This window comes from Felis catus, chromosome C1 (genome assembly GCF_018350175.1).
Source record: "Felis catus isolate Fca126 chromosome C1, F.catus_Fca126_mat1.0, whole genome shotgun sequence".
Classification (NCBI taxonomy): domain Eukaryota; kingdom Metazoa; phylum Chordata; class Mammalia; order Carnivora; family Felidae; genus Felis; species Felis catus.
This window is the reverse complement of record NC_058375.1, coordinates 14343820-14371707: the sequence shown is the minus strand read 5'-3', so window position 1 is coordinate 14371707 and position 27888 is coordinate 14343820. Positions and strand designations below refer to the sequence as shown.

The window sequence follows — 27888 nt, the reverse complement described above, 5'->3', positions numbered from 1 at the left end:
AAATATGAATAAACATTAAAAAAAAATTTTAAATCAGGCTAATTGTGGCACCCTATTTCAGAGGCTGTGAGAAGGTGAAATGTGTTTCTGAAGGGCAGGGCATAAGTGAGGCATTGATGAGGGAGGGGCTGGGAAGGAGGCAGGGGCCACATCACGGAGGGCAGAGGGCTACATTGTCATGCAGAGAGGTGACACTATCCTAGGGGCAGAAGGAGGGCACAGAGCAAGGAAAAGGAGGGAGGCAGACATTCGACATTATACTTCCTGCTTGACGTTGGTCACTGTGGTGGTGCTGTCCACATCTCCCCATTAACTCGTCCCTAAGTGAGAAAAACGAGGCCCAGAAGCATCGGCTGACCCAGCAAGATCGTGGCAGAGCCGGGCTCAGATACCTCTGCCCCAAGCTTCCAGACTGTTTCCCAGCCCGAGCTTGTTGAATGACCTGCCACTGGTTCACAGAGCCAGCTGCTCGTCCCCGTGTGCAGTGCACATTCCTGTTGTATGTCCCCGGCAGCTGATGCCAGAATTTCTGCAGGGAGAGACAGAGTAGCACTTCATGTGCACGGAAGTTCGAAGACTTCATTCCTACCCACTTTATAGAAGGAGATAAATACTCATCTCCTACCGCACAGATAAGCACAGTAAGGCTCAGGATAGGAAAGTGGTATGCCCGGGGTCACCCAGCTACTACTGAATGCAGAATTGGGACTTGAACCCCAGCCTGCTGACTCACAAGGTGGCGCTGCGCTCTGTCTGCTCTGCTAACAGCTGACGCTCAGCAGCGGGGGGGAGGGGCTCTGTCTCCCCACAAGGGCAAGCGGTCCCCTGTCACCACCTGTCTGGGAAGGTGGGGTGGGCCACCCTCTGTCACAGACAGGAGAGACCCCCCCCCCCCGACCTACCTGCGTTCTCCCCTAGGTACCTTCAGCGCCCCGTGGGCGGCCTTGGCCCGCAGCCGCGAGCAGTACTGCCTGGCTTGGGAGGCCAAGTACCTGATGGAGCTCGGCAATGCCCTGGAGACCATCCTCAGTGGTCTCGCCAACATGGTAGCCCAGGAGGCCCTGAAGTACACAGTGTTGTCTGGTAAGCACCCCCCGACCCGGCCGCTACCGCCAGCAGCAGGCCCACAGCTCCCAACTCACACCAGTAGCATATCTTTGCGTGCCTGAGGCCCCCGGTGAGCCGGGCACCGTGCTGGGTCTTAGGAACACAGAGAGGTTAAGACTGCATTCCTGTCTATCAAGTTTATGGTCTCTGTGGGGAGGCGACCGGTAAACAGCCAATCACGTTGTCACACGGCGTATCAGTTAGCTATTGCTGCATGACAAGCAACCCCAAAACTCAGTTGCTTAAAACAGCAATTATTTCTCATAATAGCTGAGAAGTCGTAAGGCTTCATTTGGCTGATCTCAGGTGGGCCTGCTCATGCGTCCGTGGGTCAGCCAAATGTCCGCCGATCTGGGCTAGCCTGGTCTGGGGCAACTGGGACAACTCAGCCCTGCTCCATTTGTCTCTCACCTCCTCCTGGGATCAGCAGGCTAGCCCACACCAGCGCTAGAAGTGCGTGAGAGCCTGGACCCAACGCACAAAACCGTTTCAAGCTTCACATCGACTAATAGCTCATTGGCCTAAGCAACTCACATGGCCAAGGCTAGAGTGGAGCGCAGGACAGGGGCAGGGGCCCGGGCCCTGCAGAATTATAACACAAAGCGGGAGGATACAGGGTCGGGTGACAAACTGAGGCCATCTTGGGCATCTCACTGATGACCGATGCTTGAACAGAAGGAATTTAGTCCATGAGTCAGAAATGCATGAGCGTCAGTTTTCTTCATTGCTCTAATAGCAGTTTGACAGCACTTGGAAAACTTAACAGGTTCCAAGTTCAAGACTCTGCACACATTCACTCGGGCATCCATTGGCCAGCCCACCACTTCCCGAGAAGGACCTCCCCCAACTGCTTTCATCACTGATATCCCACCTCCCCAGGCATCGTGGCTGCCCTGACCTGGCCAGCCTCACTCCTCACTGTCGCCAACGTCATCGACAACCCCTGGGGCGTGTGTCTCCATCGATCCGCAGAGGTTGGCAAGCACCTGGCCCACATCCTGCTCTCCCGGCAGCAGGTACCTGGGCTGTTGGGGGAGGTGCAGGGAAGAAGGGAAGTGTGGAAACTGACTTGTGCACAGATGTCAGCCCTAAAGACAAGCCCACAGGGAGGTAGTCCAGTGGCTTTTTGGGGGTGGATGGCCTTCACTGCCCCTACAGTCCAAGTCACAAGAATATCCCAGGATGGACCAGTGAGAATTGTAGGTTGTGCGTTTCTCGCAGGTAGTGAGGTGAAGACTGAATAACAGGGACATTGAGGGAAGGGACAGGGGCAGGTGTTCCCTCCTGGAAGTCTAGAGCCACCATCTGAGCAGATGTCCCGTGGTCCAAATACCGTGTAAAATGATCAGGAAGGTAAACAATCAGAATACTTTTAAAATTTGAATCCAGTACTTACCAGGGAAATGAAACTGCATGCCCCCCCCCCCCCCCCCCCGCCGTAACTTCAGAATAAACTTGAGTAAATGGAAACAAAAGTTTGGGGGAAAGTTTCAGAGATGACTGTGCGGTTAGGATTAGTTTTAGCGGCGAGAGAAAACCCCAAATAACGGTGGCTTAAGCGAGGTGGGAGTTTATTGCTCGAGGAGAAGCCTAGGAAGGCAGTCTTGCGCTAGAACACTGTGCCATGGCAAGGCAGCCCAGGGCCGTCTGGCTTGTGGCTCTGCTGTAGGGGCTCTTGACCTCGTGGTACCAGATGCCAGCATCCGCCCTCCAGGTGAGCAGGAAAAAGAAAGGCCTTGTAGCCTTTCCACTGACGTCTCATTGGCCAGACCCTCGCCGTAGGACCACGCCTACTGCCGCAGAAGCTGGGGGACGCTGTCTTTATTCTGGGTGTCAGTGAACCCAGCTGAAATTCAGCTGTGGGAAGGGGAGGATGGATATTGAGGGACAGCTGGCAGTTTCTGCCACAGCGGGTAAATTGCTTGAGACCCCCAGCCCCCATCTGATTTCTGTGTCTGTGCCAGAAGAAATAGGGAGGTCCTGTGGCAGGTTTGGAAGTAGGGCAGAGACCAGAGTGGCCTCGGCTTAAACAAGGTAGACATTTATCCTCTCCCGTGGAATAGCCCGGGTATCAGCATCCAGGGCAATGCGATGTGTGTTCGTTTGCTCGTGGTGCTGTAACAAACTACCCCAGGCATACTGGCTTAAAACGCAAATTTATTACTTTACAGCTCTGAGGTCAGAAATCTAAAAATGGCGGGGGGGGTGGGATACCTGGGTGGCTCAGTCGGTTAAGCATCCAACTCTTGATTTCGGCTCAGATCATGGTCTCACGGTTCGTGAGTTCAAGCCCACGTTGGGCTCTGTGCTGACAGCACAGAACCTGCTTGGGATTCTCTCTCTCCCTCTCTCTCTCTGCCCCTCCCCTGTCCATGCGCGCGCTCGCTCTCTCTCTCTCTCTCTCTCTCTCTCTCAAAGTAAATAAATAATAGGGGTGCCTGAGTGGCTCAGTCAGTTGAGCACCTGACTTCATTCGGCTCAGGTTATGATCTCACGGTTCGTGGGTTCAAGCCCCACGTGGGGCTCACTGCTGTCAGCCTGGAGCCTGCTTCGGATCCTCTGTCCCCCTCTCTCTGTGCCCCTCCCCTGCTCTCTCGCACTCTATCAAAAATAAATAAACATTAAGGAAAGATAAATGAAAATCTAAGACGCGGGCCCGCGTTCCTTATGGAGGCTCCAGGGAGCATCCACTTCCCTGCCTCCCCCGGCTGCCAGAGGCCACCTGCTGTCTTTGGCCGGGAGCCCCCTTCCTCCGTCTTCAGAGCCAGCAGTGTGGCATCTTCAGATCTTTCCCTCTGTCCCTTGCTTCTGCCAGCAGGTCACCTGTCTGACTCGGACCCTCCTGCCTCCCCCTTTGTCATATAAGGTGGCATTCGCAGGGCCCACGGGTTAGGATGGGACCGTCTCCCGGGGGCTATCACTCTGCCTCACGTGGGCGGCTTTCAACGTCATGGCCACACGTCCTCAGCGTTCAGTCTCTCCTTCAGTTCGAGACGGACATTGCAGACAGTTGGGGGCAGGCAAGTGAAGGGAAAGGCGTAGACACACAGTTGCTTCCCCTCTCCTCCCTTGGCCATCCCTCGCTGCAGGGGAGTCGGAGAAACTTCGTCCCTGGTCGAGGAGCTGTGTGCCAGCAAAACTCAGGAGTTTGTTCCCAGGGACCCAGGGAGAGTGGGTGTCGGGGGATGGCCAGCAGCCGTTGCCACAAAGTTCCCGCAGGACGGGGATACTATTTGATCAAGGGTTTCCTGTTGTCGTAAAGGGGGGCGGGGGTGGGGAGAGGAGGGATATACATTTTGGCACAAAAACAAGGAAAAGGAATAGACTGGCAGGACCCGACCGGACCTTTTGAAGCTCCTCTGCTCCTTCCTCCTCCTTCCATGGAGAACTTGCACCCAGACACCTCAGGGAACTTTCTTCTTCTTACGAGTTGCCTTTTCCGCGAGTTCTTTAGTCAGAAGATTCCCCTTCATGTCGAACTTACTGCCTGATTTCATGTCCCACCTTTCTATCTAGAAACAGAACAATTATCCCTCACCTGTCTCTGCCTCTTTACCCGTCATCACCCCTGGGGGTACCTTCCACCTCCTCTTCCTGGCTCCAGAAGGGCCCCGCTATCCTGCAGTCATTTGCCACCTGATAGTTGAGTCCTGTCCCCTGGGGGAGAAGAGACAGTGGCCGGATGATGGCTGGAGATGAAAGGGAATTAACCCAGCCAGAGGCTGCCTGCAGTTCCACAGCAGGTGTACTCCTGCATGAATGAAGGCCCTGCCCGTCCTGATTAAGACATCAGAGCTTTGGGGGTGCCTGGGTGGTTCATTCGGTTGAGCATCCAACTCTTGATTTCGGCCCAGGTCATGATCTCAGGGTCAGGGGATCAAGCCCTGCATCAGGCTCCGCACTGAGATTCCTTCTCTCCCTCGGCCCCTCTCCCCCACGCTCTCTCAAATTAGATTAGTTAATTAATTAAGACATCAGAGCTCCAGGACAGGAATAGCACATGCGTGATTCATTCAGCGTGAGGTGGGCACCGAGGGGTGTGCAGGGGGCCGTCCTTGTCAGGGCTGATGCTTTGCCGGAACTGGCTGTGCATCCCCCAGACACCTGTGTCCTGTCTCCCCACAGGGCCGGCGACCTGTCACCTTGATTGGCTTCAGCCTGGGAGCCAGAGTCATCTACTTCTGTCTGCAAGAGATGGCTCAGGAGAAAGGTGAGTCTGGCTTGTCACGGATGAAAACCCTTCCCCAGCTCATCCCCCAGGCAGGAGGTTCTGGGCCAGGGGTCACGAGCCTTGTGAATGTGTTCCCAGTTCTTGGTGATAGTCGTTAAAAGTTAAAGATAGTTTGACAATAGACAAAACGGCGAAGTCGTTTGGAAAATGGTTTGTTTTTTCTCTGTACGCAAATTCGAGTGGATGCGAGACAGTCCTACGATAATGGCATTGCCCTGGCATTCTCATGTGCGTTCTTGAGTGGCAGCGAAGGGAGCCGGACGAGAAGTCTGAAATCGAGGCATCGGCAGGGCCACATTCCCTCGGAGGTTCTAGGGGATGATCCTTCTTTGTCGCTTCCGGCCTCTGGTGTGGCTGGCAGCCCTTGGCCCTTCCTGGCTTGTAGATGCGTCCCTGCCTTCTCTGCCTGAATCCTTACATCTTCTCCTTCCTATCTTCTCTTCCCTTCTCTTCTCTTCTCTTCCCTTCTCTTCTCTTCTCTTCTCTTCTCTTCTCTTCTCTTCTCTTCTCTGGACAGTCTCATTGGATTTAGGGTCCCCCCCCCCAAAGCCAGCATGATCTCATCTCAGGATCCTGAACTTAATTACGTTTGCATAATTCGATTACATCTGAAGACGCCTTTTCCAAAGACGTTGTCATTCACAGGTGCCAGGTGGATGTATCTTTGGGAGCTAGCCTCCACAGACACCTTTGGGTGTGTGTCGTGCCCATAGGGGACGGCTGGGGGAGTCGGGTGCAGAGCCCGGGGCGCTCGGAGTGGTCCACGGTCTGCGGGGCCCAGACTTAATGTTTCCTGGGGGAACACAGCAGCAGTAGGACCCTGGAGCAGGAGGAGGCACTGAGACGGTGACTCCTTGGCGTGAGAGCAGAGGGTGGCTGGCAGGGAGGGCCAGAGTTCCGCCCAGCGGTCTCACTGGGGGCCGCCTCGAATGCCTCTCTGGGCGTCAGCTCCCCGACTTCGAACGTGGAGTTCTCCTGCTCAGCCGCGTGCTTGTTCTGAGGTGCCCCGCGTATCGTGCGGTATTTCTGCAAATGGCAAAACCCACGGTTGACCAGATTCAGCTCGAGGTATGTCGCTTTGCAGCTTCTGATCTTCAGAGCTGCTGCCGGCCTGAGGCCAGCCCCGAAGGAGGCCCCTGGCCGCTCCCCGGCTGGCCCGTGTGTGTGAACGGATTGCTGGCCGGTTGCCAGCAAGCAGGGAGGGGCGGGAATGCCCGCCGCTGGCCGGACCTGAGGGAGCCGGACGTGTCTGGCTGACCCGGGTTATTTGAAGTGCTGGCAGCCCCGGAGGGCCTGGGAGAGACCCTGGAGCTGAGGGGCATGACTCATTCCTGCTTCTTCTCTTTTGCTAAAATGGTCCCCCACCTCGGACTGAGGACCAGAGCTATTTTCCCGGTTACACGGGCAAGGTGGATGTGCCGTCCTTGGCATTTACCGTGGAAGGGCCAAGCCCCTGTGTGTCAGGCCTGCAGATGAGCCTCGTGTCTTCTCTGTCATTTTGGAGGACCCCCCCCACCCCCACTCCCCTGTAGCTTTCAGCAGCCCCCGCCCCCCCATCACCCAGTGTTGTCTGCATCACTAAGCAATGAGGAGGTAGCTCTGTCCTATTTCCAGGAGCTTTGGGTAACCTGGGGCCACCATGCAGAAGGGCCTGGGGAGCCAGCTCGGAGCTGCATTCAGAAAATCCAGGCTGGGGTCAGGCAAAAACCACGGAGGAAGCAGGGCTGAATCTGGGGCTCCGGTGAAAGTGAGTTTCCACTTACACAGTGGAGAACATTGTACTTTTCCTTTCTGTATAAATTCTTCCCCTACCCAGGCATCACCAGAGCAGAATGAGTCAAAAAGACATCCCTTACCTGCCTTTCCTGCTCTACCTGGTACAAATAATCCACCTGGGGGGCTCAGTCAGTTAAACATCTGACTCTTGATCACAGCTCAGGTCATGATCTCATGGGTGTGGATTGAGCCCCGCATCGGGCTCTGCACTGAGCATGGAGCCTGCTTAAGATTCTCTCCCCTGGGGCGTCCGGGTGGCTCAGTCGGTTGAGCGTCCAACTTCGGCTTAGGCCAATGTCTCCCGGTCCGTGAGTTCGAGCCCCGCGTCGGGCTCTGTGCTGACAGCTCAGAGCCTGGCTCCCACTTCCAATTCTGTGTCTCCCCCTCTCTCTGCCCCTCCACCACTCGTGCTCTGTCTCTCTCAAAAACTAAATAAACATAAAAATAATTAAAAAAAAATTTTTTTAAATATTCTCTCTCCCTCTCTCTCTGCTCCTCTCCCCCACTTTCTCCCTCTCTCAAAATAAATAAATAAGCATTTAAAAATATAATAATCTACCTGGGACCTTCTGGCCTGCTAGGAAGAACCCCCTGGAGACCTTCTATGTCTCCCCATCCTCAGCTCTTCACCTCTTGCAGTAAAGGGCTTCGTTGGCATACAGCAACACCGTCGACTCCTGCATAATGCCATATTCTGTATTCCTGCAGCGTTGTGCAAATGACAGAATCTCTCACGAAAATTGGGGGGATGGCATTTCTCATGCAGGACACAGGACCTTCGTTACAAACGTGTGGGTCATAGAGAGGCAGGATGGGCGTAGCAGTCAGCTTTTGCTGTAGCGATGCTGCATAACAAGCCACCCCCTAAACTCCGAGGGCAACGACACCAAATGTTTTCCTGCTCAGGATCTGTGGGTTGGCTGTGGTTCGGCTGCTCTAGAACAGGCTCTGTTTCTGGCTGCGGGTTGGACAGGCTTGGCCCCAGGCTGCAGGCTGGGCCCACATCCGCTCCATGTGCATTTGTCCCGTTGAGGCTGAAGGGGAGCAGCCACCCAGGGCGTGTTCCTCCTTATGGTAGATCGCTAGAGTTCCGGATCCAAGGCCAGCCACATGTGCACATTTAGGATCTCTTTTCGTGCCGTGTTTGCTAACATTGTGTCCGCTGTTTATTGTTGCAAACAACCTCTCTAAATGTAGTGGCTTAACACAGCAATAACTGGATAATTCTCACACTTCTGTGGGTCGACCAGGAAGTTCCTCTCCTCTTTGCACCTGGGCTCACTCGTGCAGCTGCAGGCCCAGCTGGAAGGCTTGGAAAGTCCAGGCCGACCTCCCCCACTGACTGGCCGCGGGTGCTGGCGGTCACCCGGCATGCCTCAGTCCCTCCTGGCGGACTGCGCATCCTTCCGTAGGCTCACCTGACGTCCTTACGTGGTGTTCTCCGGGCTGTGTCTCGAGGGGCAAGGGTGAAAGCTTCTCGATCGGTAATAACAGCACTCGTAGTGACTGCGCATAGTGCGCTCCTCTAACACGCTCCGTGTTTCCGTCTGCCGGCCGCGGTTTCGACGCTCTTCCTGTCTCTTATCTCACGTGATCCTCCATAGCAGCCCCGTCAGGTCGATGCTGTTATGGTACCCATTTGGCAGATGAACAAACTGAAATATGGACCTCAGGTAACGTGCCCGAACCACACAGCCAGCTCATGGCAGAGCAGGCGGTCCAGCCACGGGTTGCGTGACCTCGACCCCAAAGCCAGACCACCTCTCCAGGCCACCATTCCGTTCTTAGCCGAGCATCTTTCCCAGCACTGGCATCACCGTTAACAACGGCCTGTCGACTCCTCTGTCCTGCCGGTCCAACAGTCACTGTGAGCTAGGAGCGCATAGCACAACTCCCTGGGCAATTCTTTCCCCAAAGCATACGTGCCGGGGCCCTACACGGCGGGGGTCAGTCACCCCCTGTGGTGGAAGCCGGCCCCCTGGCCAGGAACCATAGTGCAGGTGGGGGCAGGGCATGCCGCTTCCTCGTCTTCCTCATCACTGCGTCCCGAGCCTGTGGCCAGCCTACGTCTGGCACGTAAAGGGACACGTGACAGGTGGACCAAGTGAAGGAATGAGCCCCACCATGGGTCAGGGGCGGGGGTCTGCATGCCGGCCTCCCCCGCCTTGCGGGGATGAACCGTGTCGCGCTCAACTCTGCACTGCCAGGGCCGACTGTGGACGCTCACAGATTTCTGCAGGAAAAAGGGAGGCCTTTTTATGCTGGCAGCAAAGAGTCGTCCACATTCTCTTTAGAAAACCTCTGCATTTTAAAAGAAGAAGCGAGGGTCGCCTGGGTGGCTCAGTCGGTTGAGCGTCCCACTTCAGCTCAGGTCGTGATCTCGCGGTCCGTGAGTTCGAGCCCCGTGTCAGGCTCTGTGCTGACGGCTCGGGGCCTGGAGCTTGTTTCAGATTCTGTGTCTCCCTCTCTCTCTGACCCTCCCCCACAGGCACTCTGTCTCTCTCTGCCTCTCAAAAATAAAACTAATAAAATAAAATAATAATAATAATAAAAAAAAAAGCGGGAGCCACTAGGATGGGAAGCCCTCTGAGTAACGAGAGTTCGGGAGGAACTGGAACAGAAACCCGTCGGTCCACAGTGCACCTGGTCTGATCTCACCTCTGCTCAGAAGGGAGAACTCATGGCCAGAAGACTCTGAACAAGCCTTCATTCTTTTTTCTTTCTTTCTTTTTTTTTTTTTTTTTTGAGAGAGACAGAGACAGCGTGAGTGAGGGAGAGGCAGAGAGAGAAACCGAGAATCCCAAGCAGGCTCCGTGCCGTCAGCCCAGAACCTGACACAGGGCTTGAACTCACGAACCGTGAGATCACGACCTGAGCTGAAACCAAGAGTCAGATGCTTAACTGAGCCACCCAGGTGCCCCATGAACAAGTCTTCATTCTTGGTAGTTCTGATAGTTTCCCCCTCAGGTTGCTAACGTCCTGTCCCATCCTGTGTCTGGACGGGAGGTGAGAGAGATCTGGGAATCCTCCGCCTTGACCCCGGTCCCGAACACTCCGGCAGGTCCGTCCCTTGGTTAGTCTTGGCTGATTCCCAACCTAAGCCCGGCTGGCTCCTGTGCCAGGGGTGTGCAGGCCACACTCAGTTTAACCCACTGCACCCCCTTGGCCTTCTCAGTGACTCCACATAAAGGGGCGCTTGCCAAAGCTAGGCCTCCGAGCCATTTACACCACCCCACCCCCACCCCCACCCCACCCGTTTCCCTTTCTCTTTCTGGAGGGTGAGGGAACTCCTGATGGCTCCCACAAATGGGAAGTTGAACACAAAACACACCAACCTGCAAAAGGGAGCTGAAAGGTCCTGAATCCCGAGAGCGTGACGCCCCCCACCGCCAGCAGCCCTTGGGTGGGGGTGGGGGGGAGGGGGGCCCAGGGCTGGGACTCCAGCAGCGCCTTGCAGGCCACAGTTCTTTAACCCACACCAGAAAGTAAAACACACGAAAACATGGACACACACGCGCCCGCAAAAGTACGCTCGCACGCGTGCATGGTTATGCGTCCGCCCTCCACTCAGGCCCTCAAATTCCTCCTGCACCTGCTCACTTAGCAGCATCCCAGCAAGCCTCTGGCCTTCCAGGGCTCCACAACCCGCCATCCGGTCCCCGCCGGTTCCCCCAGGCCTGGCACAGCAGGAGCTGTGGTGGGTGGTCATGAGATGGCGGGGGGGGGGGGGGGGGGGTGCAGCTGAGAAGCTGCACGGGCCTAGGGGCTGCACGCGTACGCGCTCCGCAGTCAGGCCGTCTGGTTGGAACCCCAGACCCACCACGCTGCAAGCCACCTAGCAACCTCTCTCAGCTGCCCTGGCTCGTGCGAAACACGGCAGAAAAGGACAGAGGTGCTTGCGGGGATTAAGCGCGAGAGTATGCCTAAAGGCCAGCATGTATGCACCCCGTGACACTCACTGAGCATTTCTGTTATGCGAGGGACTGTCTTAAGCTTTATGAAAGGGAGCTGGCACTTTGTATCAGGGCACCCCACGCACGTGGTGCCTGGAAAATGGACCCGGTGGAGAAACCGTGACCTCGCCCCTGCACCCACCTTCTCCCGGCTTCCTCCATGGCCCCTTCCAAATCCGGCCTTGTGTTACTGACGGAGGGCGGGGGGTGGGGGGGGGGGCATCTTCGAGTCCGCAGCTGGCTGTGATTGTGAATGAGTTAGTCACCCTTTTCCTGGAGCTGAGGCCTCACATCTAGTTCATTCCAGCTCAGCTGTCTGGTTTCACGCAGCCCTGCTTAACACCCAGTTAATCTGTGCACGAAGGAGACCCTCTCCTAATTGCAGGAAAGCTGTCATTATCTGAGTTAGGGGATGTAAAAAAGGAACTGCTGTAACGCGTCCGAATCCACTAATTGTTTTCTGCAGTCCCTTGGTGCCCAGTAATGAAATGTAGCAATAGATCCCAGAGTCACTTCTGCCAGCCTCCTCCTCCCCACTGCCTCCTAGCTGCCACTCATTCTCCCTTCCCTCGCCCCCAAGAAAAGCTGCTTGTAGAATTAACCATTTTCACAGCGTTATCTCCTCTCTTGGGCGATGTTGCAAACAGCAGGGGGTTACTGCTTGGGGGACATGCCAGTGTTCACAAGGTGCCCCTCCCAGCCGCACCTGCCCTTGTCTTAGGCTCAGCATCCTTTCAAAGAGGTGCCTAGGCTACAAGCCCATCGAGGGCAGGGACTGCGTCTGACTAACCTCTGTACTGCCTGCACCTGGGATGAAGCCCACAGAGAGTGCATGCTGTTTAAGCGAATTGAACTTCAAGTGTAGAGTTATAAGCCTTCACACTGTATCAGTCAGGATAGGTTAGGTTATGCCACAGTGACAAACATTCCCCAAATCTTAGAGGCGAAACACAACAAAGGTTCCCTTCTCACCCCTGCTCTCTGTCCACTGTGGGCGGGCAGGGGCTCCGATCCTCGTCGTCGCTCAGAGACCCAGGCCGATGTTGTCATTCCTGTATATTCTCGATGGGGGCCTCGTGGTTCCGTAAAAGGAACCCTAAGTATCTTGCCCTAGAACCAAGGTCTTGAAACCTTTCTCTGACTCCAGAACTTTTATTTACATTAGTATCTAGGGCCCCTTCTGGTTGGATATAGTCACTCAAAGCAGTAGCTCACCTCAGACCTGCTAAACAGAACTACTCTAAATTCAGTTCGCTCCAAAAACAAAAATAAAGAAAAAAAAAAAGAAAAGAAATTTGCTCCACCTGTCCACGCGCATTAAGCACCTGCTGTGTGCCAGGCACTGTGCTGGGCTTTGGGGGAGGTGGCAGTGAGGAAGCCAGTACAGCCCCTTCCCGCCCACGGAGCAAAGAGTCCAGTCTGTTGAAAGAACCTGCCATCTGAGACAGGAGGTGGGGCCTTGCAGAATGGCCACAGAGGTTGCCGATGAAGTGTGTCAGTCACCTGAAAGGCACCTGGCACAGAGTAGCCTGGTGGGGGCTGACATCCTTAACCTGAGTGTCCCGCCCTCACGGGGAGACCACCATCTCCCGTAAGGAGTTGGCTTAGAACATGGAAGGAAACACAGCCCCCCGGGACGCAGTCGGATGCTTAGCGAGACTTCCAGGGCTGCTCTGCTCCTCCCGGGGCTCTAGGCAGGTGGCTTGGAGTTCGCAGCGGTGCGTGGGGGCTGGACCATGCTCTGCCCATGCAGCTTTCTCCATCTGTCATTCGGATTCTCAGAGCAGCCTGGCGGCGTATTCAGCGGGAAGGACTGACTCCCCCCTTGGGAATCCCTTGTCTTCTGGATGAGCGTTTTGAACACGTCGTGTGGCCAAGGAAGCTCGTCGTCTTCAGACAGAAATAGACAGACCCAGATTGCGCCGGGGTGTGCTGATGGCTGCTCCCTGTTTGACTCACTCCAGTCATCATCTTCTCTTCATCCTCGCCTCGCTAGCTAACAGACATGGGCACTTACTCTGTGCCCACCACAGCTACATATTGTACGTACCGTATTTAATCCTCAGCGATAATCCTGTGAGGTTCTAATTAACCCCATTGTACAGATGAGGAGACCAAGCCTTACAGAGGTGAAGCGACTGGGCCACGGTGACAGGGCTGCTAATGGTGCTGCTGGAACTTGCATCCACAGTGGCCGACCCGTGCTCATATTCATGATTTTGGTCGCTAACCCTGACAGCAACCTGAGATCAGGATGATTCTCTCCATTTTGCGGGAAGGCTCAGTGTGAGGCAAAGCCACGTTTCCAGGTGCATCCAGTAGGGTTTTTTGGTTGCAAGGCCTTGGATTCCCATCAGCTGCCCTTCCCTCAGAGCTCCCCCGTGCCCGGGAAAGACAACTGCAAGTTCAGGGCGGCTTCTGTCTGTGTGGGTCAGAGCATCCTGTGTTTTACAGCCGTTCTTGCTGCCCAGAAGGCCCTCCACCTTCCCCCAGCCCCAGGCATGGCGCCAGCTCAGACACATCCTTCAAGATGTGGCTCAGAGATCCCCTCCCCCGTACTCCTCGTGGAGGGAGAAGTCTCAGACTCGGAGGCAGTGAGGAAGGAAAAGGTGTTTCTTGCAAAAAGGTGTAAACTAGCCAGACTTCAGAAGGCCAGGCTTGTCAAATTACACACACACACACACACACACACACACACACACACTCACACTCCTGAGTCCCAGGGTTACCCCATGTTTATCACACGGTGGGAAAACTGCCATGTTCTCATGAGATTATGGAAGCCACACGGGGTGTCAGGGTCTTCCGCCATCCGTGTTCCAGATGCTGCAAAGAGAGCTATTCTCATGGAGTCAGCAGCTTGCGGGAGGTGCTCGTTCATTTGGGGAACTAGACGTGACAAGGGGGCCCTCCTGTTTCTGCTTTCTCTCAGAGGATAAAGCAGGCGTTTGCTTGTCTTTGGGGTTTGGGCCACAACAGGGTGGGACGTCCGTGCTTCAGCCTAATGGCACAGTTTTATTAACTGATCCTCACAGCTTCCTCACGAGGCAATATTCCTCGTCCCGTTTTACAGAATTGGGAGAAGGAGGCTGAGACCCAGAGAGCCGAAGGGATTTGCCCAGAGGCAGAGCCGGGAGGCGGCAGAGCTCAGATTCATGCCCAGCACCCAAGTCCTAAGTGCGAGCCATTCTGTTTGGGGGACCGCCTCTCTGCTGCCTCTTCCCTCCCCCTTTCCCCAGCCGGCTGTCCCTGCACACACTACACTGTGCTGTGCAGCTGCTTACTGTTCTTTCTCCCGGACTAGAGGGCGGTCAGCCTCAGGGAGGACCTGTCTTTCAGGTTCACCTCTGACCCAGGACTTGGCACATAGGAGGTGTCAGTAGCCAATTCGTTGATGAGGCACACGACGGTAGCCGGGAAGTTTGCTGTGAGTGCAGCCTACAGAACGCGACGACAGCCCCCAAGACCTGGGCCAGCCTCCCCACCGCGCCGCTTCCAGCCGGCACGTGCCCAGCAGGCACGATCGGCCAGCACCCCCACACCCCCATGCACCGATCCTGCCCGCTCAAAACTGAGACAATGGGCACCTGCCAACAAGTGTTTGTGCCTTTGGGCAGGAAATGAACGTAGCCAGAATTCCCAGAGACGAACCGTCCACTTCCGGCGGTCCATCTGCCAGCCCACGGGATGGATGTGCTTTGGGAGTGGCTGACCGTCCAGACCAAGGGTATTTCTGGCCCCAGCAGGTGGCAGGGGGACTATAGCGGTGCCCGTTGCCAAGAAGAACCACCATTCAAGCACTCACTGAGAGCCTCTGGGCCCCAGATCATGATAGACTGTTCATTTTTCTCTGCATTTGCATCAAAAGCTTTCAAAACTTAAGTAGTTGGAGAGCGAGCTCAATTCAGATTGACTCATGGTAGCAGGCTGAGCCAGGAAATGGCCTCATGAACCAAGAAAATCAGTTCTGTTTCAGTTTATTTATGCATTTATTCTCCTCTTCGTTCCAAAAGGATTTGAGGGGAATTAATTAGAGGCATTCCATATTATCTCTGCCCCGTGGCTCCGGGCAGGTAGTCGGCGAGACATCTGAGATGAGCCAGCCCACCTGTCGGCGTATTCAGTCTGTACACGGAAGCCTGCCGGGCGTGCCGCGCTCTGGGTCCTGGGGTGCGTGCATCCGCTCGGCCTGGCTCCCCCATCCACGCTCCATCTGTAAGCTGGCTCCACTCATTCACCTTCCCTGTATCTCCAAGACGCAAGGGGTCGTGGCAGCCAAGGCGGATGACAGAAAGAAGGAGCACTGGACCTGGAGTCTGGAAGCCGGAGTTCAAATCCAGGCTCTGCTTGTTACTCTCTGGGTGCCCTGAGGCTAGTCACCCACCTTGGAGCAGGGTACCAAGGCCCCTCGGGCTGGTGCTGGGATTTAATAACTACTATTTATTTATTTATTTATTTATTTATCTTTAATCTTTTTTTTAATGTTTATTTTTCAGAGAGAGAGCGTGAGTGGGGGAGGGGCAGAGAGGGGGGGTGACATAGAATCGGAAGCAGGCCCCAAGCTCTGAGCTGTCAGCACAGAGCCCAACGCGGGGCTCAAACTCACGAGCCGTGACATCCTGACCTGAGCCGAAGTCAGAAGCTTAACTGACTGAGCCACCCAGGCACCCCTAATGGCTCCTATTTATTGAACACTTACGATGCTAAAAGCACTTGGCATGTTCTCTCTCCTTTCACGTATGAGTGGCACTAAGCTGTTAGTGCTGTGTTTTGCCTGTGAAGAGGTTGAAGGCAGGGACTGTGTCATGTCCTCCTCTCCTGTGTCACCAGCACCTGGCACGGGACTCGGTGCAGGGAAGGGGTACAGTCATGTGCATGTGGCAGCCCCGGGGCTCAACTCTACCCCACTGCTGGCCTTTTGCTATAGCAGATGTGACCACACGGTGCTTGGCACACGGTGGGCCCTTAGGAAGTAAGAACTCCTTTCTCCCTCTTTCTATTAGTTTATCCACGTGGATTTTTCCAAGGCTGTAACACACGCTGCTTCTGCCCTCGCGCTAGGACAGTAACGTCTTCGGATGGCAGCTCCCAGGGGAGGAATGATTCAGCAGAACGTGGGATTGTTTGCTGCCTTCGTCCAAACGAATGGGGTCCTCCTGCCAGGCTTGGCTGCAGATTAGGCCCCTGGCTCCCTTGGAAAGGCATTTGCATCCTCCTGGGGATGCAGACACCCTTAACTTTGGTGGTTGCCACCTGCTAAAATGCATTTATTCACACACAGAACCTGGGTTGTCATGGTTGTGTGAAGAAGGCAAGGATCGGAGGGCTTGCTCTCGCTTGGGGCCCGGCCTCCCTGCTCCACCGTCAACCCCCGGGGCAGAGCCCCAGCTCCTCCCACAGACTGGCCACCAGCCCCTACGAGATGAGTCCTCTTACCTTTCCGGGGCCTCCAGAAACCAACCCGTCTCCCCAGCCTGGCTTTCCTACCGCCTGGTCTAGCCATTTGTAGACCTGCTTTCCTCCTCCTACCTGTGTGGGGAATGAGGAGGGGTAGCTCTATCAAAAGCCCTAAAAGGGTCTGCTAACAGCTACCCAGCAGGCCACTGTTCTCCACACCACAGGGTTAAGATCAGGGGCTCAGGGTCAGAAAGCCCTGGGTTCAGATTTTGCCTCCACTACCAACTCTGTGGCCCTGTGCAGAGTACATAAATCCTTCAAGCCTTCCTTGTGAGTAAGAGCTAATGCTACCCACCTCATGGTGATGTATCGAGAAAACAGCACATAGGAGGCACCTAGCACGAGCCTGGAACATAGTAAATGCTTGCTAACTGGCTATGGTACATTAAAAGATTGTAAGGGGCACTTAACACTCCAGGCCATCATAGTTCGACGATCCACGGGCATCTCACAGCGTCCTCTTGGGGTCGGTCAGCAAGGCCTTCATTCTTCCATCCCATGAACACCAGAAAGTACAGACTCGTACACGCAGGTTCTGAGGGATTATTTGGAATCGCCTGGTTCAGACCTCTACACAAACGGGATCTCCTTGGCATCATCCGTCAGAGGTGCCTACCAGCCTCTGCTTACTTGCTTCTGGTGACAGGAAGCTTACTACTCTGCCCAGGAGTGGTTAGGAACTTAGGAATGGGTCGACTTCATCTGCGCATCCGTGGCTTGTGGGCGGCGGGACATCGGGCTCTGCCCCAGGGCATCTGTTCAGGCTGCTTGTGCTCAGATGTCATCCAGAGTGGCCGCTGGCACCACGACGGAGCCCCGAGCGCTGCAGCAGCACCTGGGCGGCCAGCACATCCCCAGGTCTGTTCCTAGGCTTTTCAGAAACATGATTGTGTCCGTTTTGCACCCAGAGCTGATCAGAGTCCCATTAAGCCAACTCACAAGAGACAGCGCTGGGAACTGAATGCTGATTCATTAGGCTCACCAATAATTGTCACCCTCAAGCAGATGGAGCAGCTGTCCCTGCTCGCTGCCCAATCTCCTGGGAAAACAGATTCTCTGCCAGAATTTCTATGGTGAGCACAGGGATGGGGAGGGGACGGTCTCTGGGAATGTTCCTTTTCCTGGCCATGATCAGCCCTGATGACCATCCCAATCTCATGGACAGATCGGCCCTCTAGTGGCCATTCCCAGTTTCCTTCCCCTACCACCCCAGGCCTCCCCTCACTCAGAATTTTGTATAAATAGGTCCTGTGTATGAGTCCTGCTTAATAACAATGGAAGAATCCAGACAATGTGCAGTGAGGGAGCACTCCTGGGGTGGGGGGGGGAGGTGGATTCCATCCAAGGAAGAAAACACCCCAAGTCCCGCTGATTTACATATTAATTGACCGTCTCGGTTCACAGCACTCTGTAATGGAAACTCTTGGTGTTTTCCCCTGTATCTAAGACGTCCGTGATCATCAAGGCTGCTTAGCCAGTATCCTCAAACTGCTGTCTTTTAGAAAACGGCCAGGCCCGCTTTGCGGCAGAAGATTAAAACGTTCCTACCTGTGGGGTCAGTGTGTCCCCCATACTTGGCGATTTAATGACAGGGTCTGAGATTTGAGGCCCCTGTCCCTGCCCCCCCCCCAACACAGCATGTCCCCGTGTGAACTCTGACCTTTCAGGTCTCTCGAGGGTTCTCCATTATTCTTTATTTCTTCCATCTTTTGTCGACTCATTTTCTCAGACATCCATTTATTAATTTATGCAAATCCACATCTCCTTCCTCAAAGGACTTGCAGGACTTCTCAGCAAATACAGCCTCAAACACAGCAACTCAGGGTTCAATGTAAAACATTGGGAGCACAAAACCCGGCACCTGTGAATAGGGGCCTGAGCCGATCCAGAAGTTCGGATGCAGGGGAGCAGGGCCCGGTGCCGGAGGAGGCTCAGACCCTGCCGCCAGGCCTCGATCTGAATACTAGCTCAGCAAAGAGGCGTGTGCACTTAGTCCCTGTGCCTCAGTCCCCTCGCCTGTGAAACGGGTCTAGTAGGACTAAATTAAGGGGGGTGAAATACATAAAGCACTTAGCAGAATGGCTGGCCAGTAGTTGGCATTCGGTAACCACGACTTTTGTCGCTGTTACTGTTACAAGTTCTCCTGTGATGACCCAGTTGCGGTAACTGAGCTGTGAATAAGGCCACAACCGCCTGTTTCTCACTTCCGTGGGGGGACGTGGAGATGCCAGCTGCACAGGTAACGAGACCCTCTGTTTCACCCTCACTTCCTCGGTCTGAGAGCAGCTTATCCTCGCCTTTGGGGAGCTGGGCGCACAGGTTCAGAGCCTCAAACGTCTCTACCTTTGCCTCGCTAGGAAGATCACGACTGGAAGTTACAAACCGGAACCATGAGGGCAATGTCGTGGTTGGGAATAATCTGCCCAAGGTGCCTCCTGGTGATGGGGAGGGTTGGAGCAGGGGCTTCTTCGGAAACTCGGTCTGGAGATCATGATCTCTTGAGCTTTCCCGAGCAGCTGGGTACTTGGGAGACTGTTAATCAGGCGACACATCCCCAGCTGCATTTCCGTTTGTCATCTGGCACTTGCCGGAGACTGAGGCTTCAGGGACTGTTGTTGAGCCTGGATCACCGGCTTACAGAGCAGTGGAAAACACGGTTTTTGGTTCGGCCGGCCACATTCTTCTGCTGAAGTTTGATAGAGAACAGTTTCATCTCGAAAACAAGAAAGGATCTTTCCAAGATGGGGAGCCGGGGAGGGAGCCGAGGCGCATTGAGTACCTACTGTGTGCCAGGTGGGAACAGAACCCATCTCAGTGTTAAGGTGCAGGTATTGCATTTTCTCTTCTTAAGGATGGGGAGCCAGAAGCCCAGAGAGGTCAAGTGACTTGTCTAAGGGCCCACAGCTAGTAATCTGGGATTACACACAGCAGAGCTGGGATGCTAACACAGGTGAATCCTACTCTAAACCTTTTCCCGTGAACGCATCTCTTATGCTTCTTCTGATGATATGCTTGCCGCCCTCAAGTTGCCTGATAGTCTGGCTAAAAGAATAGATGCCAGCCTTAAAGCGTAAATAACAGTACCAGATGCCACATCGCAAGGGCCTAAGCATGAAGCAGTTCAGAGCAGAGAGCCTTTCCTTCCAGGTGGCAGGGACGGCTTCAGGGAGCAGGTGGCGGGGGGCCTCGAAGAAAAAAATGAGCCTTGAAAGGCTGTGAGGAAGACAGGATGCCTCAGATCCCAGGACTGGCAGTAGCGAAGATCCCAAGGTAGGAAGCTGAACGGTCAGGGGAGGGCAGGCAGCCGGATCCCGGGTTTCTCTGGGAAGTTGGGAGAAGTAAGGCTGGAGAGGTGAGCAGGGTCCAGAACTCAGGGACCTGACCTGTCGAATGGGACCCGGATGCAGGCTCTGCCTTGAGGCTTTGGTATTGGTGCTTCTTTCCCTTGCTGCATTTTTGTGTCCGTCGGTCAGCAGAGACCTGCTGAGGACCTCCCATGTGCCATGACCTGCACAGGGCTCAGGGACCGAGGTCAGCCAGACCGCAGCCCCACCCGGCGAGATCTTGGATGAGACAGGACCTCCCTTCCAACCACACTCCCTCCCTGTCCTTCAGCATTCCCGCCTGAGGCTGCACCCACCCGTCCCTCTGTGTGGCCCGGAGGCCTCTTTCCTCTGCTTCCCCAGGCCTGGGGCCAGGTGAACTGCACCACGTGAAGCCGGCTGACCGAGTGCCCTTCATGCCAGACCCTTCCCATGTAGTGTCACCAACCATCCCAGCCAGCCTGGGAGAGGGAGACGTGTTATCGCTGGTGCTCAAGAGAACAGGCTCAGAGAGCCCAGGGAACTTGTCCACAATCACACAGATGTAAGTGAAGACTCCCCCAGCGGTCCTCTCTCTACCGCCCACAGGGACCCTTGACTCATCCCTTTAATTTTTCAGCTGAGCATTTCCAGGAAGTCCCTGGAGTAGTGCCGGGTCCTGGAGATACATTTGTGGGCACCACAGTACCATCTTGTGGTGACTTTCAGAGGGCCCACACATTTCACAGAGAAAGGGCTCCTCCATGCCCAGTGATGGGTGGGTTCCAGCAAATGCTGGCCCAGGAGGGTCTACAGTCTGCCTTCCACTGAGGGCTGGTGCAAAGCCGAGCGGTTGCTCCTGCTTTGCGAGAAATTCGCATGCCGCCCAGTTACATCCTTTTTGTTGGCATTTATTAGGTACCGAAGATACAAAGGGAAGGAACTGCCAAACAGTGAATACCTACTGTAACGGGTTTCCAGACCCCATCCCATGGAGCCTTCCCAACAGCCCTGCAAGTGAGGGATTCTCGGGCCACTTTCCAGATGAGGACATGGGCACATGGAGAGGTGCTCTCTAGTCCCGACCCCCACAGCCGGACAGCACAGGGCCAGCCTCGGACCCCTGCTTACACGCTATCTGAGCAAAAGCTCTGCTCACCCAGGCACGACTGGACTTTCTGGCAGCAGCTGCCAGAAATGGGCTACTATTTCAGTGACCTTGTGCTTTTCAAATGAAAATCAGGAGGAAATGGTCTGGTGAAGAATTTCTTGTAAGAAACGAGAAAGAAAGAAAAATTGGATCCCGTCAGGGACAAGTCCCCTTTTTTGAAAATGACCAAAACTATACACAAGCAGGGTGGTGTGGCGCATTTTAAAAATGCAAGGGAACTCAGATGGGGTTGTTTCTGAGAATTCCACGCATCCCAGAGGACACTGAGAGGCCCCTGCCATGTGGCAGACTCATATGGAGAAATCATTGGCAGAGAGGAAGAAGACCAGGTTCATGATGTGTCGTTACCTGTGAACTGGGCTTAGCCTAAGAGGTCCGTGGATGCACACTCATGCTCACAGAGATGTTCAAAGACGCAGGCTGCGGCTGGGTCTTGGCCGTTCCACAGTCTGGGGCTCTGCTGTTTGGCAGGCCACTCATTCAAAGAGATGGCGGGGTTTGTCACACAGAATTATTGCCACCAGCAGGTTGATCAGCGCTGTCTTCCCTGACTCTTCCTCACCAGCGATCATTGTGGTATTCATTTCGAAATGGAATAAAGAGTTGTAAAGCAGCACTCCTAAAAATAAAGGAAATTTCCAGAGATGAGAAACAAGGAAGAAGCAGAAACAGGGAGGAAGAGTAAGCATGTGCCCTGACTGGAGAGAGAAAAAAAAAGTTTCTTTGGGGAATTCAGAGACATGGGATAAGATATCACTGGGATTTAGGGGTCATAATTATACTACCTGCAGGATCCAGGAACCCCCAGGTCAAAAACCTGACACCAGACTACTCTGGAGAAAATAGGTCCTCAATCCAGGCCACATGTAAGACCAGCTTAAAGATGAGCCCATGATCCAGACTTCTGAAATGCACAAGGAAAAGCCCAACCATGTGGGAAAGTCACAGAAACAACAAACACCAGGAGTAGACCCTCAGTCTTTGACAGAATGGTTTGAAGGAGCACCCTCTGAAAAAAATAAGTAGGTTTACAATTATTAAAGACCTAAATTAAAACATTATAAATAAGGCAAAAGAAGACGACACTGGTGGGGGTGGGGAAAGACAGGGAAATTTGACAATAAATCAACTGAAACTTCTAGAAGTGAAAAACCAAGGTCATTGGGATGACCTTAGTTGGATGAGTTAAATAGCAGATTAGATAAAGCTGGAGAGAGAGATCGTGAATTGGAAATTTTGATGTGAAGAAATTACCGACAGTGCACCTTGGAGAGGTAAGGAGCCAAGAGATGGAGAGGGAAGTTAAGAGCTTACCAGTTGCCTAATACCAGCTCCAAAAGAAGAGAAAAGGGGAGAGATGCAGTCTGTTGGCTGATAATTTTCCAGAATTGATTCCTGAGATTCAAGAAGCATGTTCGAGCAGGATAACTATCTCACTCACACCCACCATAGTCAGATTGTAAAACTCCCAGGATGGAGAGAAGACTTTAAAAGGGAAGAAGAAAAAGATTGCTTACAAAGAAAGAGTGACTAGACCGTGGAGACCTCACAAAACAACAATAGAAGCCAGAGAAGAAAGAAAAAGAACGGTCGTATCATTCAAGAGAAAAGAGCACAGATATTTTCAAACCGAGCACTTTTACCTGTAACAGACTTTTGCTGCAGTAACCACTCAAGGATCTACTTCAGAAAGCAGCGAATGGGGCACTTGGCTGGCTCAGTCTGTAGAACATGCGACTCTCGATCTCAGGGTTGAGTTCAAGCCCCACATTGAGTTCAGAGCTTATATAAAAATTAATTATTTAAAAACAAACAAACAGGGGCCCCTGGGTGGCTCAGTCAGTTAAGCATCCGACTTCGGCTCAGGTCGTGATCTCACAGTCCGTGAGTTCCAGCCCTGCGTCGGGCTCTGTGTTGACAACTCAGAGGCTGGAGCCTGCTTCGGATTTTGTGTCTCCGTCTCTCTCTGCCCCTCCCCTGCTCATGCTCTCTCTCCCTCTTTCTCTCAAAAATAAACATTAAAAAAATTTTTTTAATAAAATAAGCTCACACAGATACATCTCAGCATCCTGGCCTGTGAGTCCCTAAGCTCCCACTTGGCTGAAAACTGTTTCTGAGCTGTCACCAGCTGACATGCAGAACGGACTGTCATTCGATCAGCTGGCTCTTCCGTCTTCACGATAGCAGACATCACATATGATGTGATCTATTTCCCTCACATGGAACCGCACCCACCAGTTGCTTTATCCCCAGATGGACCACACTTTAGTTCCCTGGTCGAGAGCGGCGAGAGTTCGGGCAGGTTCATTTCCAGGGCCCCGGGATGCTCGTGCCAGCCTTATCACTTTGCACAGCCAAGTCAAAGGCGGGATGCAGGTTTACTCCTCCTCTAAAGAATTCATCCTGGATCCTTACAGTGTATCCAGACGGGCTCCCCGAAGCGATTCTTTCCAGTGTGAACCTCATTCCTGGGGACGGTCAGAGCTTCCCTTTTCCAGTCCCTTCCTGCCCAGCCACCCATCTCCCTCCCTGTCCATTTGGCTGCTTCCATCTGTGTGTTTATAGTGTACGTGTGTGTATATCTTCGGAATGGATTTTGTTCGTGTTCGACGCAGTTCATATCATTTCCTTCAAGGTCTGTTTTCTGGACCCGTGGTTGGGAGATAATTTCCTCCTTCCTTATCTCTCCCTGCACACATGGACCCCCTGCCGGGAGGGAGAAAATGCTTCTTTTTTTGCTTCTCAGGTTTGAGATCCTTTGGTGTTTGCAGCCCAGGAGAATCTCATTATTGACAACGTGATAGGCATGGGGGAGCGTGTGATGTCGCCTTTCCAGCCGCTTGATGAGATTTCTGCGAACTCTTAGGGGGGGGTTGTTTGGAAATACCTGGAGAGCCCTGCAGAGGCCTGCCTCACTTTGAGCAAGCCCGCTGTGTGGGGGCACCTGGGGGGCTCAGTCGGTTAAGCGTCTGACCTGGGCTCAGGTCATGATCTCACGGTTCGTGAGTTCCAGCCCCGTGTCGGACTCTGTGCTGACAACACGGAGCCTGCTTGGGATTCTCTCTCTCTGCCCTTCCCCTGCTTTCCCCCCCTCTCTCTCTCTCAAAAGAAATAAGTGAACTGTTTTTTTAAAAAAGCGTCCCGTAGAAAGCCTCCCATCAGGAGTCCAGTGCGACCTGCTAGAAGCGTGAGAAGAGTAATTGACAGGATATACACTGATTGACCTAATTTCCGGTTGATAAAAGAGAGGATGGTTCATGACAAAGTGAATATACTTGACGCTGTTGAACCATACGCTTAAAGATGGGTAGATGGTGAAGTTTATGTTCCATGTGTCTTATCACCATGAAAAACTCTGTTTAAAGAAAAGTAGCTGAGGAAGCGGTTGACCATAGCTCACAGCCCTTCAGCCGCTTCCTGCAGAGGCTCTGCTCCAAGGGGCCGGTGCTGCTGTTTCCTGCCACCATCTGACCCACGCCGCTGAGCCACGGCAGTGCCTGCCGCTAGTGTCTCTATACGCGGCCGGGCCGTCTGCACAGACAGGGCCTCGCACACCCCATTCCCCCCACCCACCCCCACCCCGATTACCAAACTGACCGTGTGGGGAGAACGTGGAGTTGACCCCACGGACCGAGCCGCGTGCCCCGAACACAAGGCCTGACACCAGCGCTGGGAAATCAATATTATTATCAATATTATCAATTATCAGTATTACTACATTCTCTATCTCCGTCTGACAGATGAGGCAGCTGAGAATCCGCATTATTAAATAACTGACCTCCGTTCAGGCAGCGGTGAGGCCAGGATTCGAACACGGGTTTCTCTCACGCCGCAAGCCAGGCGGCTCTCCCCGGGCAGGTGATTCCCAACCCTCTTGAGCCCAGGGGCCCTTTCTAATGGCGCACGTCTTCACAGACCCGCCCACAGCAGTGGTCGTATTTTCAGTGTCTCCTGGCTGAGGAGATACGGAATGGCCAAGAGCTGTCATCACCAGGAATTCTGTGAGTCACCACAGCATCTGCCTACAGTCTTAAAATGACGACACCTGATGTGTGTGTTGTGTGAGGCTGTCTCTCTCTCTCTCTCTCTCTCTCTCTCTCTCTCTCTCTCTCTCTCTCTTTTAATTTTAGAGGTGGGGGGAGGGACAGAGGAAGAGAGACAGAAATGTTAAGCAGGCTCCATGCTCGAGCCTGGCACGGGGCTCGATCCCATGACTGTGAGGTCATGGGCTGAGCTGAAGTCAAGCATCAGACGCTTAACTGACTGAGCCACCCAGGCGCCCCCATGTGAGGCATTTAATTGGCCAACGGTGGTTGGTGCTTGTGCAGTGTCTTAGGCCCTCAGAGTCGCTCTGGACCTTTGCCCCCAGAGATTGGGCACCCCTGAGCTGCCCCAGGAATTAGATGAAGGGGCTGGACACCCTGAGTCTTTTGTAGGCCAAGACACAAGGGAGTTTCTAAATACAGCTGACGTCAGGTTCTTCTTAGGCGGGGAGGCGGGTTACTCTGAGCCTGTGGATCGTGCTGAGGCCAGGGGAGGGAGACTGAGGCAGCGTTAGCTTTAGAAGGACCACTCACTATTCTGCCCCGTTGCAGCCTGCAGTCATGCTCAGTAGCATCCGTCCCCCAGAACACGGCTCTAGAAATGAGCCACTGAAAGGCTGAGAACAGTAAAGACATTTCCGTTTGCTTTCACCTCGGTTAGCACTCTTCGTTTGCTTTTATCCAGTCTTCAGAGATCCCCAACCGTAGCTGCCGGGAAGAAATAGTGCCAGGAGAGAACAAAGAAAAGGAAAAGAGGAAATACCCTCTGTGCCTGTATCCTCAACACGAAGGCTTCATACTGCTGAGTTGCGCTGCTAACTTTCATTCGTTCCGCAGATACCTGTTGAGCACAGCTTCTGTGCCAGGCACTGTTCCAGGCACTGGGGGCTCACGAGAGAGCACAAAGAGCCCATCTCAGCCCTTGGGGAGCCCGTGTGCTAATGAGAGACAGACTAGAAGTGAGGTTTTTATTTTTACTTATTTTTATTTTTTATTTTTAAAGTTTGTGTACTTAGACTAAGTAAGCGAGAAAAAAGAAAGTGAGAGAGAAACAGAGAGAGTCAGAGTGGGAGTGGGAAAGGGGCAGAGAGAGAGGGAGACACAGAATGTGAAGCAGGCTCCAGGCTCCGAGCTGACAGCACAGAGCCTGATGCGGGGCTCGAACTCCTGAATCGTGAGATCATGACCTGAGCTGAAGTCGGACGCTTAACCGGCCGAACCACCCAGGCGCCCCAAGAAATGAGGTTTTTAAAAGTAAAGCAGGTAGGAAGTCAGGTGGTCTTAAGTGCAATGGAGAAAAAGAAATCGGAGAAGGGAGGTGGGGCCCATGGGGTGGTGGGTGCATTTGTCTACTCTGAGGGGGTGGCAGTTAAGTGAAGAGGGGAGGGAAGTAGGGAGGTGCAGATATTAGAGGGAAGAGCATTCGGGAAGAGGGAACGGCAAGGCCAGTGTGGCTGGAGGGGAGTCAGCAAGGGGGAAGCATGGGGAAGGTCACTTGGGCCTTTGGGAGCTGTCACAATGACTTGGCTCCAGGTCAAGTCGTTGTGGCTCCAGGGGACATGGGTCCCACAGGACAGTTTTGAGCACAGGAGTGAAATGATCTGACTTTCCTGCAGTATAATTTACCTACCACAGAATCCCCCATTCTGAGTATACGACTCAGTGATTTTTAGTCAATGTACAGAGTCGTGCAGCCATCACCACCACCCGATTCTAGAACATTTCCATCACCCCCGAAAGATGCCTTGTGGCTAAGACTTGCTTTTAAAGGGATCACTTGGACTCCCATGTTAAGAATAAACAGAAGAGGGGCGCCTGGGTGGCGCAGTCGGTTAAGCGTCCGACTTCAGCCAGGTCACGATCTCGCGGTCCGGGAGTTCGAGCCCCGCGTCAGGCTCTGGGCTGATGGCTCGGAGCCTGGAGCCTGTTTCCGATTCTGTGTCTCCCTCTCTCTCTGCCCCTCCCCCATTCATGCTCGCTCGCTCTCTCTCTCTCTCTCTCTCTCTCTCTGTCCCAAAAATAAATAAACGTTGAAAAAAAAAATTAAAAAAAAAAAAGAATAAACAAAAGAGGTGGAAACGAAGAAAGTGTGGGAAGGAAATGTTTTTTGCTGCACCTGCGAGTGACAGAAAGGACTAGAAGCAGGGAGGTAAGACATGACTGGCAAAGCTCTTCTTTCTGAACTCCTGGAGGCTCAGAGCCTCCTTCTCGCCAGAGTTATAACAGGGTGGAGGGCCTCCAGCTTTAACAAAGCAGGATATTAGTATCATACAGAAAACTTTAAATGTTAGAAAGCCTGCGTCCCCTGACTGGAGAGTCACTGAACGCATGTTGGATCCCTGCCCTCCTTTATATTAAAAGTCTGACTATTTGGGTTTTTTTTCTTTTTTCTAATGTTTATTTTTGACAGAGAGAGACAAAGCATGAGTGGGGGAGGCACAGAATCCAAAGCAGGCTCCAGGCTCTGAGCTATCTGCACAGAGCCCGATGAGGAGCTCGAACTCATGAACCGCGAGATCATGACCTGAGCCGAAGTCGGACGCTCCACCGACTGAGCCACCCAGGCGCCGCTGGGGGTTTTTTAATGTTTTATTTTATTTTTGAGTGAGAGAGCATGTGCGCACAAAAGGGGAGGGAGAGAGAGGGGGACAGAGGATCTGAAGCAGGCTCCGTGCTGACGGCAGTGAGCCCGAGGTGGGGCTCGAACTCACGAACGATGAGATCACGGAGCCGAAGTCGGACGTTCAACCGACTGGGCCACCCAGGCGCCCCAGAAGTCTATTTGTAAAGCCAGAGAACTATCTTCATACCGTAAAAATTTGCAAGAGAAGCAGAGGTTGCGAGAGGA

General features: G+C 53.7%; 1 protein-coding gene across 7 annotated transcripts in view; it reads left to right on the top strand.

The window, feature by feature from the left end:
- TMCO4 (transmembrane and coiled-coil domains 4) overlaps positions 1–27888 on the top strand; it is a 94063-nt gene that overhangs the window by 47581 nt on the left and 18594 nt on the right. For 3 of the 7 annotated variants that reach the window (XM_023258226.2, XM_023258225.2, XM_023258224.2), the window contains 3 exons: positions 919–1083; positions 1987–2123; positions 5233–5317. In XM_023258226.2, the coding sequence (XP_023113994.2) occupies positions 919–1083; positions 1987–2123; positions 5233–5317 (387 nt within the window). Of the gene's footprint in view, positions 1–918; positions 1084–1986; positions 2124–5232; positions 5318–12849; positions 13919–14406; positions 15511–16070; positions 16351–20744; positions 22812–27888 lie in introns of those variants that run through there. The other 4 variants (XM_023258227.2, XM_023258228.2, XM_023258229.2 and 1 more) reach the window with 4 other exon arrangements.